The 17867-nt window shown below is 37.8% G+C and overlaps 1 protein-coding gene across 25 annotated transcripts in view; it reads left to right on the top strand.

Annotated features, from left to right (window-relative positions):
• The window catches only part of CDKL3 (cyclin dependent kinase like 3), a 107925-nt gene that overhangs the window by 58666 nt on the left and 31392 nt on the right, over window positions 1-17867 (top strand). For 13 of the 25 annotated variants that reach the window (XM_077911683.1, XM_077911686.1, XM_077911680.1 and 10 more), the window contains one exon: window positions 11879-11951. The exons of 6 other annotated variants lie outside the window; for them this stretch is intronic. In XM_077911683.1, the coding sequence (XP_077767809.1) occupies window positions 11879-11936 (58 nt within the window). In that variant the 3' untranslated portion in view covers window positions 11937-11951. Of the gene's footprint in view, window positions 1-153; window positions 577-11878; window positions 12048-15230; window positions 15343-17867 lie in introns of those variants that run through there. 6 more of the 25 variants (XR_013387671.1, XR_013387672.1, XR_013387670.1 and 3 more) reach the window with 3 other exon arrangements.

The raw sequence follows: 17867 nt of genomic DNA, 5'->3' as shown, positions 1-17867 counted from the left end.
CTGTTAATGTGAATTATACTGATAATTTGAATGTTAAATCAATCCTACATTCCTAGGATTAAATTTCACTTGATCCTTTTTATGTTTTGTATTGGATTTGATTGGTTAATGTTTTATTATGTATTTTGGCACTTATGTGTTTTTTTTTTAAAGATTTTATTTATATATTCATGAGAGAGACAGAGACACAGGCAGAGGAAGAAGCAGGCTCCCTGCAAGGACCCCGATGCAGGACTCTAACCCGGACCCACGGGATCATACCCTGAACCAAAGGCTCAACCACTGAGCCACCCAGGTGTCCCTGCACTTACGTTAATGAAGGATTTTAGTCCATTTTTTTTTTCTTATATTGTCTTTGTTTGGTTTTATAAATGAGTTGCTTTATAAATGAGTTAGGAAGTGTTCCCTCATCCTGTTTCTGAAAGAATTTGTGAAGGACTGATTTTATATTCTCCTTAAATGTTTGTTGGAAATCTCCACAGAAGCCAATGAGGCCTGGAATTTTCTTTGTGAAAATATTGTAATGTACAAATTCAATTTCCTTAAATTTATTTAATAAATATGGAGATACCCACATCTGTTATTTCTCTTTATATCAGTTTTGGTAATTTGGCTTTTTCAAAGGATTTGTTCATTTCATCAAAGTTGCTGATTTTTTTGGCATAACGTGGATTATCATTTTTCTGTGGTTATTTTACAGTTGGGAAGATCTATGGTGATGTCATCTTTATCATTTCTTGTATTGGTGATTTGTGTTTTCTTTTTTTTCTTGGTAACTCTAGCTATATATAGGTTTATCAATTTTAATATTTTTTTCAAAGAACTAGCTTTGGGTTTCATTGATTATTTCTATTGTTTTTTTCCTATTCTATTGATTTATGATTTATTGAACTTTGTTGTTTTTTTTTTCCCTCTGTTCAATTGTGACATTGTGATACAAGAAATATGTATATTTGGTCTTCATCACCTGTTCCTGGCACATAGTTCCCAAAACCCTTATAATTTCCTAACTAATGGGGATGAGAAGAGCATCTTTTGTTATTCCTAATAAGTTCCTTACAACCATACTTGAGTTTATTTATTTACTTATTTATTTTTAAGTAATCTCTACACCTAATGTAGGAGCTCAAATTTATAACTCCAAGATTAGGAGTCTCATGCTCTATGGATTGAACCAGCCAGGTGCCACCATTCCTAAGTTTATGATAATGAAGCCCCTTTCAGCTACACCTGAGTTTATGTTAATGAGGTGTGACTCTTAGAGGAAGGGGGCTGGTTCCCAGAGGAACTGTCTGTGTGACAGGAGGATTAGAATTTTCAGCTCTGACCTCTTGGAAGAGGAGAAGGGCTAGAGATAGAGTTCATCACCAGTGGCCAATGATTTAATCAATCGTGTCTATATCATGGAACCTCCATGAAAACCCTGAACAGTTGGTTTGGAGAGCTTTCTAGTTGTGAATACATTGAGATCTTGTGAAGATGATGCACCCAGAGAAAGCATGGGAACTCTGCTCTCCTTCCCATATACTTTGCTCTATGCATTTCTTTCATTTGGCTTTCTCTGCGTTATATCCTATATAAAAACTGATAATAGCAAGGAAAGCACTTGCCTGAGTTCTGTGAGCCATTCTAGCAAATTATAAGACCCAAGAAGGAAGTTGTGGGAGCTCCTGCTTTATAGCCAGTTTGGTGACAAGAGGAGGTCCAAACTTGTGACTGGAGTCTGAAGAGGGGCATAGTCTTAGGCTGAGTCCTTAACCTGAGTTAAGTCCTGCTAGTGTTAGAAGTGTTATGAATAGAGGAAGAAGTCTTTCCATTTATTCTTATTTTTCTAGCTCCTGAAGGTGAAGCTGAGGTCAATGACCTGAGACTTTTCATCTTTTCTAATATCATTCAAAGCTTTACATTTCCCTTTTAACTGCAAGCCACAAATTTAAGTGGTATTATTTCAATCAGTTAAAAATATTTCCCAATTTCCCTTATGATTTATTTAGAAATGTGTTGTTTGAGGGACCCCTGGGTGGATCAGTTGGTTCCCTTAAAAAGAATTATTCTTGAAAATATATATATATTTTGCTGAAGTGTTGGGTGTACTGTTTTATAAATGACAATTAGGTCAAGTTGGTTAATAGTATATTTAGGCCTCATATCTTTACTGTTTTTTAGTCTACTTGTTTTATCAGTTGCTCATGGGGAAATATTGAAATCTTCACCTATATTTATAGATTTGTCTGTTTCTCCTTTCCATTCTTTTAGTAGTTGCTTTTTAAAGCTCTGTTACTAGGTGCATATATATTTAGAGCCTTTATATTTCAGATGAAATTGACCTTATCTGCTGTCCAGTATCTGAAAACAGTTGTTTTATATGTTTTGTCTGGTTTTATTATTTAAGGTAAGACCAATACCTGCTACTCCATTATGGCTAGAACTAGAGGTTCAGTTTGAGTTCTGATAGTAGAGGGGTGTGTCAGGGAGGCTCAATCGGTTAAGTGTCCAACTCTTGATTTTGACTGAGGTCATGATCTTGGGGTCATGAGGTCCAGCCTTGCATCAGGCTCTGTGCTGTGTATGGAGCCTCCTTAAAATTATCTCTCTTTCTTTCCCTCTGTCCCCACCAATCCCATGCTCACAGATGCATTCTCTCTCTCTCTCTCTCTCTCTCTGTCTCGTACACACACACACACACACACACACACACACAAGTTCTGATAGTGGAGATCTAGTCAATATTGTGAATAAGAGAGATCTATTGAATAACATACGTTATTTATCTTAAGAATTTTAAAGAAGCTTCAATCATTACTAAAAGTTACAGCCTTTTATAAAATGTCCCTGATTGATTTTCCTTGTTTCAGTTTAAGACCATCCCTAAGGATATGGATATATGGAGAGAAATTTGTTCCCTTACGTGTAAATAGGGGCCTATACCTTTTGTTATTGTTGTCCTTATTCTGGTTATTGGAATGATAATTTATTCTGTGAACTCTTTGCCAATGGCATGAAAGCTTGCAGCATGAAAGTATGAAATGAAACTTTAGCAGTGGACATAGTTGGTAGAATGGATAGTTAATTGGTTGATAATACTTGTCAAAAGGTATTAGGCCAAGTGTGTTTCAGTTGTATTTCTGGTCTATTTTCATTTCTATATATGACTCTGTCTTATAAATATTTGTTACAAAGCATTTTTAAAGCAAATTGTTGAAGCAATGAGTTGCTTACATCAAAACTGAAAATGTTCCTTGGTGGCTAGAACATGATGACATTAGGATGGAGCTTAGACAATCTTTGAAAGAAGAAATAGTCCTGATTTCTATGTTTAAATTATTTCTGTTCCATTCCTACAACCCTTTTATCAACTCTCCCAGAGCAGTTGGATTTCTAGGGCCTGAGTGATCATAGTTTACAAAGTAGTTTCAGTGCCTACCAAGGCCCCAAATGTGGTAGACTGCTGATGCAGAGTTGACATTTTCATGAAATTCAAGTGAGGAAAGTCAGATTTTTTAACTTATAGTTCTGTGAACAGGAAAAACTAAAACAAATACACAGGAATGCCAAGAAGAGGAGGAAGTTAGCTTAATACAGAATTGTACAGCTGCTCAAAGTATAAAAAGGCCTTAAATGGAAATTGGCCCATGTTAATGAAACTACTAGCAGAATTGCATAGGGAAATGATCAAGAAATTTTAAGTGATGTACAAACCATAAGCACAAGATGATACAAGACAAGAAGGCATTCTTTCCATTTTAATAAAAAGCAAAAATATAGGGATACCTGGGTGGCTCAGTGGTTGAGCATCTGCCTTTGGATAGAGTCCCACATTGGGCTTCCTGCATGGAGCCTGCTTCTCCCTCTGCCTGTCTCAACCTCTCTCTCTCTCTCTGTCTATGAATAAATAAATAAAGTCTTTAAAAACAAAAATATAGAAACAAAATAAAATATCCTACTATCCTGCTAGCCTCCCAACTGCCTACCTTCCCCCTCTACAGTATTAGGAAAAGATAACTGATGGTAGAGAATTATAATGATTTTTCTTCTTTTCTGAAAAAAACCTGAAGTCAGATAACCAGAAGTATGTATTTAATGATGAGTGGGTTGAAAGCCAAACTAAAAGAGAAGAGGACAAAACTACTTAAAGCTGTGGTGTATTCAGTCTTGTCTAATATACTGTCATTCATCCTAGGATTGCTGAGAAATAGTTGCTATAGATTAGTTATAAGTGATTATTTGGGAGATCTCTCAGAAGGCAGACAAATGTTAGCAACCTTGTTTAAAATGTCATTGGCAGAGGTGTCTGGGTAGCTCAGTTGGTTAAGCATCTGACTCTTGGTTTAGGTCATGATCTTACAGGTCATGAGATAGAGTCTCATGTTGGGCTTCACATTTAGTGGGAGTCTGCTTGAAGATTCTCCTTCTCCCTCTATCCCTCCCCTATGTGCGCTCTCTCTCTCTCTTAAAAATGAAATGTCATTTAAAAGAGAGAGAGAGATAACAGATTTATTTACTTTAATTTTGAAATCTGAAGACCCAAGAAAAATCACCAGTTGATTTATAGCTATCTGAAGGAATAATAGATAATAATCATCATGAATTTATTTTATCTGATTAGTTTCTCTTAGTGAGCCCTATAAACAAAGGGAAAGCAGGAGATATAATGGTTTGTAGTTTAAATAATCAGAAAGCATTTGGACTCAGTTCTTAGACCTTTTCTTTTTTGTCTATACTCCCTTAGTAAGCTCATCCAGATTCCTGGCCTTAAATATCATCTACATACTGACGACTCTCAGTTCTTTCTCTCCAGCCTGGACTTGACTCCTAAACTCCAGATTCTTTTTTCTTTTAATTTTAAAAAGATTTTATTTATTTATTCATGAGAGACACACACAGAGAGAGGCAGAGACACAGGCAGGGGGAGAAGCAGGCTCCATGCAGGGAGCACAACATGGGACTTGATCCCAGGACTCCAGGATCAGGCCCTAGGCTGAAGGCAGCGCTAAACCACTGAGCCACCCGGGCTTCCCTAAACTCCAGACTCTTATTTCCAGTTGCCTATTCAACAGCTTCAATGAAATATATAATAGATATCTTAAATTCAGCATGTCCAGAATTAAGGTCCTGATCTCTTCCTTACTCCTGCTTTTCAGTATTTCTCCCATTTTAGTTAAGGGCAACTACATTCTTCCATTTGCTCAGGAGAAATATCTTGGAGTAATTCTTGACTTCCTTTTCTCTCATACCTTATATTCTTTCAGCTGTACCCTCAAAGAATTTCCTGAATTTGAGTACTTTACTCTTCTATTCCTATGCATAACATTTCTTGCCCATTGTTCAGGAAAACTTCCTTACTGGTTTTTACTCATATATGAAGCCTCTTCTACCACTTTACTTAAAATCACAACTTTTACCATTCCTATTCCCTTTTTAGCTTTTTGGTATAGCATTTCTCTACCTGAGAAGCTACATAACTTTACTTATTTTGTTTATTAATGGTCTTCCTCCACTAAAAATATTCCAGGTACCTTCCTAGATGTGAGGAATACAATGAACAATACACTAAATCTCTGCTCCAAGAGTTCCTGATTTCTTTGCCTAAATGTATGGATACATATGGCATTGAAAGAATAAATGATCCTGTGAAATATATACTCAAAGCAGTAAAATGAATTTTGCCTTTGATTGACTTTCACACTGACTTTGGGTTAAGATTATTTCTTTTCATAAGTAGCTTTCATTTAGTGGGTAGCCTTATGTAGATTGTAGGTGTCCAGTGGTTATTACATAGTCTATGTACCCCTGTACTCCAAGAGCAAAAACAATTTTCAACTTCTCTTTGAAATCAGATAGTCCTAACCTCCTCCAGAGGGAGCCCAAGGTCCAGCATTTTCAGGCTCTAGAACCAGTCTCTGCCCTGGTTAAACAGAGGACAAGCCGTTCAGTCCTCTGTTGGATTGAACTCTAGTATGTGAAGATGGGGTAACACAGCAATATTTTTTACTCTAATCAATTTTTTTGCTCCCTAGAAGAGAGATACTATAAAAATGCATGCTAGTAATTAGTTTGTTTCACATGAAAGACTCCAAAGTCTGAGGACATTTCAAACCAAGATAAATTATTTATTATACATTTCAGGCAACATCTCTTGGGCTTCTCTGACTAATTTGTTTATGGCTACTAATTATTACATTGAACAGTATTATCAAAATCTTTAAAGCATATGGGGCACCTAGGTAGCTCGATCGGTTAAGTATTTGCCTTTCACTCAGGTCATGATCTCGGGGTCCTGGGATAGAGCCCCTTGCCAGGCTCCATGATAGACGTGGAACCTGCTTAAGATTCTCCCTCTCCCTCTTCCTCTACCTCTCCGCCCTCCCCCATCCCCTTATGTATGCACTCTCTCTTTCTCTAAAAAAAAAAGAAAGTTTTTTTCAGTGTTAGTTGTTCACAGGGACCTTGGAATCTCCTTTAGAGATGCAGAATTATGATCTTTAATTTTAGTTCTATTGTCCAAACTGTCTGAATTTATCCTGACTTCATTCCCTTTGATAGAATATTTGGTCTAGAGATGCTCTCTACTCTTATTGCATGCTACCTGTGGAAATTCTCTACTTTTATTGCATGCTATCTGTGCCTTGTTCTCCACTTGTTTAGATAAGTTGGCCACAGTGACAAATATATCAACTATCTACTCTTTGTGTATAAATGTTCCATTAAATACAAGAACAAACATGGCATTTAGAGCTTTAAAAAAGAACTGTATAACATAGGTCCTTTTGTAGTTAGGAAAAAATAAATCTCTGCAGATTAATTATCACTTTCTAGAGTTGTGGTATGCTAAATGGGAGATACTTGTATTGTAGTTCTCTTCCATCCTGGGAAAAACTAGTGTAGACCAGCAGTTCCCAACTTTCATCTTTTGAGGCTACATTGGATTTTCTCAGACTCTGTATGTTAGTAGACCAGGTAAGATGATGTTACAAATATGACTACATTAGAGTGTTGAAAGGATGAATTACTGGTTAACATACGGAGATCCACGTATTATGGAGCCTGAAGCTTTCATATTTCAGAGCCCTTTTTGGAGAAAAAACACAAAATTGCAACTTAAAAATTGCTAGGGCTATTTTTAAAAAATTTTATTTATTTATTTGAGAGAGAAATGGAGAGTACCAGCAGGGGAAGTGGCAGCGGGAGAATTAAGACTCCCCACTGAGCAGGGAACCCAGTGCAGAGTTTGATCCCAGGACCCCAGGATCATGACCTGAGCTGAAGGTAGATGCTTAACTGACTTGAGCCACCCAAGCACCCCCAAAATTGCTAGGGCTATTCTCATGGCCTTGGAAGAAGCCTATTCAAGGGAGAGGTCTAAATGGCTTTTTGGCAAAAATACTCCTGCTATAGGGATTGCCATTACTTGGTTGTCGATGGTTACCAAAAGTCATGCAGAGAAATAGGTGATGGCAAAGGCAGTGGCAGCTGAATTGGCAATCAACAAGGTCAAATTTTGAAATCTTTTGGGTAGATATCCATGTGATAATTGGAAGTACTGGTTCCAGTCTTTGACCAAGTGGAGTTGTTATAAGTGGAAGGAGCTACACTCATAGCTCAGTAGGTTGCTGCTGTGTGGCATTCATTTCCATTCATTTGGAAGAAGGAACACAGAATATAGTTGGAGGGATAGGGAAGCACCTTAACACCTTGAAGAATAAAATTAAAATTTGATTCATTACATATTGAGTCTGGCTTCTGTTTTTACCACAGTAATAAAACCTTGCTTTTGTTGGCACCAATTATTTCCTAATTGTCAAATTCAGTGGCTTTCTTTAAGTCCTTATTTTCCCTGATTTTCTGTCACATTTGATACCATGAATCATCTTTTCCTTCTTGAAATGCGCTCATCTTTTTTTGGTCACATCTTTTGTTTTCTTCTCACCTCCAGACACTTTTCTGCTCTACTGATAATTTATCTTCCTATCCTCTTCCCTGTTGGCATTCTCTGAAGTTCATTTCTTAAGCTTTCTTCTTGTCCCTGTTTCTTGAGAAATGTGTGTTCTTCTATCTTGACTATCACCACAGTTGGTATTTGAGAATATACTTTCCCTGAACTGACATTTATCTGAAGCCCTAGTTTCCACATTTTGCTAATATTTCTACTTTATTATTTTGCTGTTTCTTCAAATTTACCATATCTGAATTAGATTAATTTTCCCCAAACTAGCTTTCCTTTCCCTCCTGGATTTACTTGTTTCTAAAGTGGTAGCATGGTTTACTTGGCTCGAAACTTGGCATCAACTTGATTTTTTAAATTCATTTTCCATGTATCTGATAGCCATTAGGGTGTCAGGTCTATCTGATTCATTCATTCTCATTTGATCCTCCTACTTGTATTAAGTTTTCATGCTTAACATTATGAGCCTCTTTGTATGATTGGGACTCTATTTTTCCTCTAGATTCCCATTTTTTATTGCTTGTACTATATCTAAACAAATACATGTTTCACATCCTGCTTTGTGATGCTAGTTACCTCTTAATTATATCTTTGTAACTTTATCACTCCACCCAAGTGCTTTTATATAGTTAAATACCTTAATACATATGAAACAAATAACTTGAACTCAGAACAACCTTGGTAGTTTGGAGACTTACTAAAGAATCAATGAATGATCTTAAAAATGATCAGTAAGAATCTGAGGAATGGTTCTTAGAAGAAATATTCAGACAGGAGTTAGTAGTGTCAAGCTGAAGTTCCTCGTTAAAACTTCAGAGCACTCCCAATTCTGTTTGCCTTTAGGAAGGTAAAAGAAGCTTTCCTGAAGTTTCAGACTTCTTAGATGAAAAGCAAATCTACTTTTCCATCTCCACCAGTATGCTTACTAGCTTATCTGACAAGATGTGTGCTGGATATCCTAAAAATTCCAATTATAATAACCTCTTATCAAAGGCCAAAAAGTACTGGTGGTTTAGAGAATGGTTTTAGCAGATCACTCAGATGAAATGAGATAAAGTCTGGGCCTATACAAGGTGGGAAGTTGTTTGGAAACTGCACATAAAGCTGAGTCCTTAAAAAGTGATATGCTTAGTAAAGGGTGAGTAAGACAAAATCTATTCCTTAAAGAGAGATTGTAAAGAAGTTTGTCTTGCCCTTGGTTATGGATGGTAAAACAAACAAAACAACCAACAAACTTTCCATTGAGAATTCATAACCATCCTTCATACAGGTCTGGTGTCAGAATTTGTACTGCATGTGTTATCCCAGAAACCGAAGATTAGAATGTAGCTTCAAGTTCTCATGGATTAGTGATGAAACCAGGTGGCTGGCAGAAGCAAAAACAAATCCTCTCTGGAGGAATGCATATTAAACTAGGATCTTAAAGAATTTTCACAGATGTGAACATGAGCTCACTATTAAAAATAAAAAACACAGGGGATTCCTGGGTGGCTCAGCAGTTTAGCACCTGCCTTTGGCCCGGGGCGCGATCCTGGAGTCCTGGGATAGGGTCTCGTGTGGGGCTCCCAGCATGGAGCCTCCTTCTCCCTCTGCCTGTGTCTCTGCCCCTCTCTCTCTCTCTCTATCATGAATAAATAAATAAAATATTTTTAAAAATAAAAAATAAATAAAAAACAAAAAAAAAAACCCCAACATGAATGGAAGTTTCCAGAAACAGTAAACAGAATCAAATCTTCAAAGACTTCTTAACTTAAACTTGTCATATATGTAACAGGCAAAGGTTTATTAAATATATATGAAGAAATAAAGATATTGACTGTAGGCTTGAAAAGCAAGAGACTATCAAAAATAATCAGGCAGGTTTAGAAGAAGAACAAAGTAGAACATCTAGAAATAAAAATATAATAATTAAAATTAGAATCCTAGTGGATTAGTCCAAATCTAAGCTAATTAGTAAATTAGAACTGAAAAGAGAATTAGTGAACTGAGAAATGGATATAAAGAAATTACTCAGATTACAGGCTAGAGAAATAAGAAGTGGAAAAGATAAAGTGGAAGTTAAGAGACTTGGATGAATTGTGTCAAAGCCAACATATGACTAATTAGAACTCTGAAAGGAAGACATAGAAAGAAAGAGGGCAATAATAAAATAAATGGTAGCTGATAATTTTCCAGAATTGATAAGAATTCTCAGATTCAGGAATCCCAGTGAATCCTAAGAAAGATGAAAATGAAACCTACTCTCAGACACATCATCCTTAAAGTACACAACACCAAAGAAGTGAAAATATTGAAAACAGTCAAAGAAAAAGACCAAGCCCTGTAAATGAATGGCAGATAGAATGACAGCTGACTTCTCAACAGCACAATGGAAATCATAAAATGGTTGGAATAATATCTTCCAAGGACCAAGAAAAAATAGCTATAACTCTGGAATACTGAGGCAGATTAATCATAGTCTTTCAACATCTATTCTTTGCTGCTTCTTTTGTAATAAAATTTATGATTTTTAACTGAACCATGAATGCCTAGAATAAAAACTACTTTTCCTAGCCTTCCTTACAGTTAGCATTATTAGAGGAGTAGTGAAGATAATAATTTATGTTAAAGTCTAACAAATAAAGGTTTGCTTTATTTTAGGCAATCGCTAAGCTAATAGAAAAAATACAAAACAACAGTCTTTGCTGTTGGACAACAGGCAGCCCAGAACTATGATCCTTGATAGAAGGAAGATGAATTAGGTGGTTGCTATGATCACACCAGCTTCCCACAATTTCTGGATCACAACACGAGGTGGTGATCCAAGGAGAGCCTGTCAATTTTGTTGAGTTGATGAGGTAGGGATGAATATAAGCTCGGAGAGGCTGAGGTGGCTACAGTTTGCAAGGCAGCATACTAGAGAAGAGAAAAGGAACTTAGAAATAGGTTCCCTTCCAATCTTTGAATACTAATCTGTGGATGTGTGGCAGCCATGAAAATGCATCTCTTAGAGCTCCAAATGCAGACAATATAATTGACCTGATATCAAAAGTGTAAGAATTAACTACCAGCAGAAGCCAGGGAAATATCCCTGGGATTAGATTTTTGGGGTATTTGATCAAGGGGACAGAAATATAACTTTAGACATGGAAGAACTCAGTGACTTGGGAGCACCATCTCAGAACATGAGATTTAACACCATCACAAGAACGTCAGGGGATGTAGCAAAATCACTGCTGGAGTGGCATAGAAAACGCTATGGCAAACAGTCAGGAATGTAGAAATATCTGAGTTGCCCTTAGAGTTGAAATAAAAAGGCTAATTGAAGTGGGCAGAATAAATCATGTAAGATCAGAAAACCAACCAGAGAATGATGTTCTATGGGAGGACCCAGTGGACACATTATTCACTAAGGCCCTGGTGAAAGAAGGTGCAAGGCTTGTACACTGAAAATTGCAGCAACAGAGACTAAGGTTAAGCTCCTGACATATTGTTATTCTTTGGGAAGATCAACTGGCTACTTGGTGGCAAGTCCAGTATATCAGAATTGTTCCATTCTTGACGGTCTAGGATTTCATTTTCACAGAGAGGGATACCTATTCTGAATATGGCTATACTTTCCTGCCTGAAGATTCTCAGTAGCCTGGGGCTTCAGAATACCTGATCCATATGTAAATAGACACAGCGTAGCATCTAACTGTTTCATATTGAAGGAAACGTGTTAGTGGTTCCATAACCATGGAAGTGGCAGCTCAGAGACAATCTTATAAAAGGATGATGTGCCATTCTTTAGGGTACAGAATATATATTAAATCAGATATTTATAGAGTGTTATATCCCAGTAGATGTAATAGGATGCTGTATTTCCATGGATCTGGGAACCAAGGCATTGAAGGAGGAAAGGCTCCCATCACTTCCAATGACTACTTTGGGAATTTGTACTTCTCATCCTTGCAGCCTTGGGGTTTGGTGGAATTGGAGTTCCTGGTCTTCAAAAGGGGCATATTCTTGCTAGAGGCCACAGCAAGAGTGCTACTGAACTAAAGGTTATATTTGCCACTGGAATTTTGGATTCCTTGTGCCCAGGGACTAGTGGTGAAAAAGAAGAGTCACCATATTGGTAGAGGTAAGGTCTGGATCAGCAGGGGGAGGTAGGCCTGCTGTTACATGAAAAGGGCAGAGATATGTGTTAAACCCAGCTATCCATTTGAGCACCCTCCTGGTATTTCCTTCCACTTTGTAACCATGAATGGACACATGTAGCCATTTCTGACTGAGAAGGGTATATTACCAAAGTTTCAGGCTTCCTGGGAATGTAGATTTGGGTCACACTACCAGGTGAGCCACCAAGTCCTGCCAAAATGATAGGTACAGGTGAGGAGAATTCAGAAAGAATCATTGAAGAGAATGAGTACAGTTGTAGCCCTGAGATCAATTGCACTTATGAAGGCTGTAATTTGTCTCATTATTTTCTAATTTCTGAGCTTCCTCTCAGGAATAAAAGATAATAGGAATCATGGAGGAGTCTTTCTCTAAATTATGAGGAGGGGCATCTGGGTGGCTCAGTGGTTGAGCATCTGCCTTTGGCTCAGATCATGATGGTGGGGTCCTGGGATCAAGTCCCACATTAGGCTCCCCTTGGGAAGCCTGCTTCTCTCTCTACCTATGTCTCTACCTCTCTCTACCTCTTTGAAAAAAAATAAAATTCTGAGAAGTCTTTCTGTGTGGTGCAATGAGTGAACCTCTGGTGGCAACAAAATTGTACCTCTTGGATCTCTGACTTTGGAGAGCATAGTTGAGTAGTGGCCCCAGTTGCTGCAGCCTGACAGTTGGCATGATATTTACAGTAAAGCCACACTTCCCACATGTTAATCCTTGCTAATGACTGAGTTCATCAGGGATAGAGGCAGGCCTGTTTTTGAGAAATGCAGGAGGAAGACCTTGATGGGAGACTTTGTTGCGAAGATTCCCCATTAGCTTCTCAAACTTCCTTAGATCTGTGGTGCTATCTAGATGTCTTCCACCCAGTCTTTCATTCCTCTCTTTCTGAAGATCACAACTGTATTGCAATCTTATGACTCTCTTAGCTACACCTGGCTCCCTCCCATTTTTCTTTATAGGCACTTACTTCATGTCAATTCCCTTCTTGTCATCTGCTTTTTGGAATATCCAAGCTGACAAGGCATGTGTAGAGTGAAATTTACATGACCAATCAAAGATCATCTGCCTGAGCTGAATAATTCTTAGAGATCACATAGCGCTAGGAAAAGACTCAGATTTCTGACAGCCATTGTGGAAGGATCTTGTTGGATAGCTGGGGCATTCAGTAGAGATCTCAGAAGAATTATACCTTAGTAGTAGAGTTAAGCTAGCCTTAGGATAACGGCCAATTTAGATCTGCTCTTAAAAGCTTAGAAACAAATTCTCTTGGACCAAGCTGATCTTCAAGTAACTCAATTACCTGTCACAATAAACTTAAATGCTTTAAAGAAAATTAACACAAAAAAATCCTAATCATCTCATAATGGTCATAATGCTTGCCATTCAAACTAAAATTACTAGATTTTAAAACAACCCAGAACACAGTGACCCATAATGAAAATTAAAAATTAGTCAATAAAAAGAGATAAATAATAGATTAATCACTGCTATTAACATCACTGTTAACTATAACTATAGAAACCATCCAAATTGAAACATAGATGAAAATTGAAATAAAATGAAACAAAACTGAAATAAAACCAAAATGACTGTGGGACAATATTAGTTCTTCTAACATATGTATTCTCAGAAACAGAGGAGAGGGAAGAAAGGGCAGAAAAGATATTTGAAAAAAGAGGAGCTGAAATTTTTTTTCCCCAAATGTGATAAAAGCTATAAATCCTTAGATCCAGATAGGTCAATGAACCCCAAACAGGATAAATACAAAGAAAATTCCAGCAAGGCACATAATAAATTGCTAAAAAAAAACCCAGGATGTATTAAAACAGAGGTTTAGGGCAGCCTGGGTGGCTCAGTGGTTTAGCGCTGCCTTCGGCCAAGGGCATGATCTTAGAGACCTGGGATTGAGTCCCACGTTGGGCTCCGTGCGTGGAGCTGCTTCTCCCTCTATTTGTCTCTCATGAATAAGTAAATAAAATCTTAAAAAAAAAAAAAAAAACAAGGGTTTATAAACTATTCAGATAGGGTGAGGTCAACAGATCAGGAGACTCCCAGTGAAAACATAAGTTTGCTATATTCATAGATTTCAAGAGGAAAGGGATCACTTCATGCCACAAGGGAATCAGCAATGTTGGTCAGGAGGCAGAGGGAATGAGGAAGAACCTTTATTTTGGTTTCTATGGGAAGGAATATACAAGTCAGAGTAAGCAGTTTTAAGATTGGCTAATTTGAACAATTTCAGTAGGTTCTGGGGTGGAGAAGCTGTCCATAATTGTCTTGTACCGGGCCCTGAGGTGATGAGAGCAAAGGAATGGTGGTGACCTATAGTGTAACAGTCTCATGAAGAGGGTAGTCAGGGGAGATAGTGCATATAAAAGGCATGCTTACAGGGGAGTTCTTTACTTTCTCTGTGAATTGGCTAGCCTTAGGAGGGGAGGTTCCTCCAGGGTCAGCAAGATCTCAAGATGACAAAGCATCAAAAATACAGAAAGTAAAAATATATGATTAATATCCAAGGATATGGAGAAAATTTAAAAGCAGAGGAACACAATCCACAGAATGGCAAAAAATATTTGCAAATCACATATGTGATAAGGTGCTAGTATCTATGATATATAAAGAACTCTTAAAACTCCTTAATACAAGCCAACCCAATTTTTTAAAAGATTTTATTTATTTATTTATTTATTTATTTATTTATTTATTTATTTATTTAGGGGGTGGTGAGCAGGGGGAGGTGCAGAGGGAGAGGGAGAGAGAGAGAGAATTTCAAGCAGTTTTCTCTATGAGTGTGGAGCCCAACTCGGTGCTCAATCCTATGACCTCAAGATCATTACCTGAGCTGAAATCAAGAATTAGACGTTTAACCAACTGGGCCACCATGGTGCCCTAAGTCAACCCAAAGTTTGGGATAGGCAAAGGACCTGCTATAGACTGAATTGTGTTCTCCCACAGAATTCATATGTTGAAGTCCTAACACCCACTGTGACTGTATTGGAGATAGGGCCATTATAGAAATAAGCTTAGTAAGATCATAAAGGTTGAGTCATGACTTAATAAACGAGTGTTCTTTTTACAAGAGACACCAGAGATCTATCTCTCTCTTTCTCTTTCCATTTCTTCCAACCCTCATGTGCATGCCCTGAAGAAAGGCCATGTAAGGGCACAGTGAGAAGGTGGTGTCTTAAGCCAGAAAGAGAGACTTCACTACAGCCCGACCATGCTGGTGCCCTGATCTTGGACTTCCAGCCTCCAGAATTGTGAGAAAATAAATTTCTATTGTTTAAGCCACCCCGTCTGTGGATTTTATTTTGGTAGCCTGAGCTAAGACAGGATCTGCTCCAAGGACTATAGAAAATGTCCCATATAAGCACTTGAAAATATGCTTAACATCATTAATCATCAGTAATATGCAAATGAAACCCCCAGGGACATACCACTCCACATCCATAGAATCCAAAAGTCTGATAATAGCAAATGTTGGTGAGGATACGGAGAAACTGTTACCCTCATTTCAGGTACTGGAAATATAAAATGGTGCAGAGACTCTGGAAGAATAGTCTGGCAGTTTCTCAAATAACTAAACATAGAATTACCTTATGACCCAGCAATTCTATTCCTAGGTATGTACCCAAGAGAAGTGAAAACATATTTCTACACACTGGAATTTGTACACAAATGTTTATAATAATAGCATTATTAACAATAGTCAAAAAGTGGAAACAACCCAAATGTCCATCAACTGGTGAATGGATAAACTAAATGTGGCATTTCCATGCAGTGGAATATTTTATGGTCACCAAAAGAATAAAGTACAATGCATGGTACATCATGGATGACCCTTGTGAATATTTTGCTAAGTGAAAGGAGCCAGTCACAAAAGGCCACATATTATTTGATTCCATTCATATGATATGTCTGGAACAGAGAAACTACACAGACAAAAAATAGTTTATTAAAAGCTTTCTCATACTTTTGCATATTGCCAAAATCAGTATGCTAGTATTTTGTTTAGGACTTCCACATCTATGTCATGAGTAAGGCTGAACTATAATTTTTCCTTTCCTAAAATGTCCTTGTCAAATTTTGGATCAAGTCATGCTGGTTTAATAAAACTGGTTGGAAAGTGTGCTATGTATTACTCTTCACATATTCACTCCCCTTTTCTCTAAAAAGATTATACATCCTTGCTTACTACTATGTGGTTTATAGTGGTGCCTCCTATGAAAGAAGTATATTTCTTGACCCATGAAGTAGAGATTGAACATGTGACTTGCTTTGGTAAATGGCATGTAAATTGATAGGCCATACACCATGTCTGATAGGAGCCATTAAGTCTTTGTGCCAGCTCTTGCTCTTTATCTTCTGACATTAGTTGATGAGAACAGTCGGTCCCAAATACGGTTGTTCCTTCAACGTGGACCTTGAACAAAAAAGACACAGGGATGAACACCATAGTATACCCACAGCTTGGAAGAGAACTGTAGCAAATTCACATCTGACATGTATCATGAGAAAGAAACCTCTGTTGTTTTGCGCCACTGAGACTTAGGGATTATTTGTTTCTACAGGGTTAGAGAACAAAATTTGACTATTTTCTGAAAGATTTTGTATAAGATTAGATTTTTTTCTTATTAACATGAAAAAATGTATCAGTGAAGCCATCTGGGCCTGGAGTTCTCTTCGTGGGAGTATCTTCCTAATCTCCTTCCCTCAGCCCTCTCCTCCGTCTCTTTTCTTTCATTTTGTTTTCATGGTTTTGTTTTATAAGGAAGCATTCATACATTTGAACAAATTACTATCTGGACTTTGAATTAGCTATTTATTTTTTTTGTTATTAAAGAAACTTGTCAGTAGATTTTTTTGTAAATTTATTTTTATTTGAGAGAGAGAGAGAGAGAGGGAGGGAGACAGCATGAGTGGGAGGGACATTAGGAGAGGGTCAGAGAATACCTAGCCGACTCTGAGCTGAGCGCAGAGTTCACAACCTGAGCCAAAACCAAGAGTTAGCTACTTAAGTGTGCCACCTAGGAGCTCTGATTTTTTTTTTAATAGGCTCTATGCCCATTGTGGGGCTTGAACTTACAACTCCAAGATCAAGAGTCATGTGCTCTACTGACTGAGCCAGCCAGCTGCCCTACTTGTCTATAGATTTTTTTTTAAGTCCATTATATACTCTTTCTACAGGTTGTGCTGGTATCACACAAACTTACGTCAGATAAAAAACTATAATCCACATACACCGTATGACTCTTCAATGGCAATAACACAACAGCATCACTGTTACTATAGCCCTACTTATTTGTGCATGATTTTTGGAGTATCTAGGGGACTGTGAATCATATTAGGAAGAGGAGGGAGGAGGAAATAGTGTGGTCACATGGCTGAGAGATCAGCCTAAATTGTAGAGGACAAATCTGAATGTGTGATTGGTGCAAAGCTAAACATCAGTAATGTACTTCAATAAAAAGATGAGGTTTATAGGGTGCCTGGGTTAGGGGGCACTCAGTTGACTAAGTGTCTCCCTTCGGCTCTGGTCATGTTCTCAGGGTCCTAGGATTGAGCCCTGTGTTGGGGATCTCCCTGTGCCCCTCCACCCAGCTTGTGCTCTCTCCTTCAAATAAATAAATCAGATCTTGGGATGCCTGGGTAGCTCAGCGGTTGAGCACCTGCCTTCAGCCCAGGGTATGATCTTGGAGTCCCAGGATTGAGTCCCACCTCGGGCTCCCTGCATGGAGCCTGCTTCTTTCTCTTCCTATGTCTCTGCCTCTCTCTCTGTGTGTCT

Source organism: Canis aureus, chromosome 10 (assembly GCF_053574225.1).
Source record: "Canis aureus isolate CA01 chromosome 10, VMU_Caureus_v.1.0, whole genome shotgun sequence".
NCBI lineage: Eukaryota > Metazoa > Chordata > Mammalia > Carnivora > Canidae > Canis > Canis aureus.
Note: the sequence above shows the minus strand (reverse complement) of the source record. Positions and strands in the feature narration are given on the sequence as shown.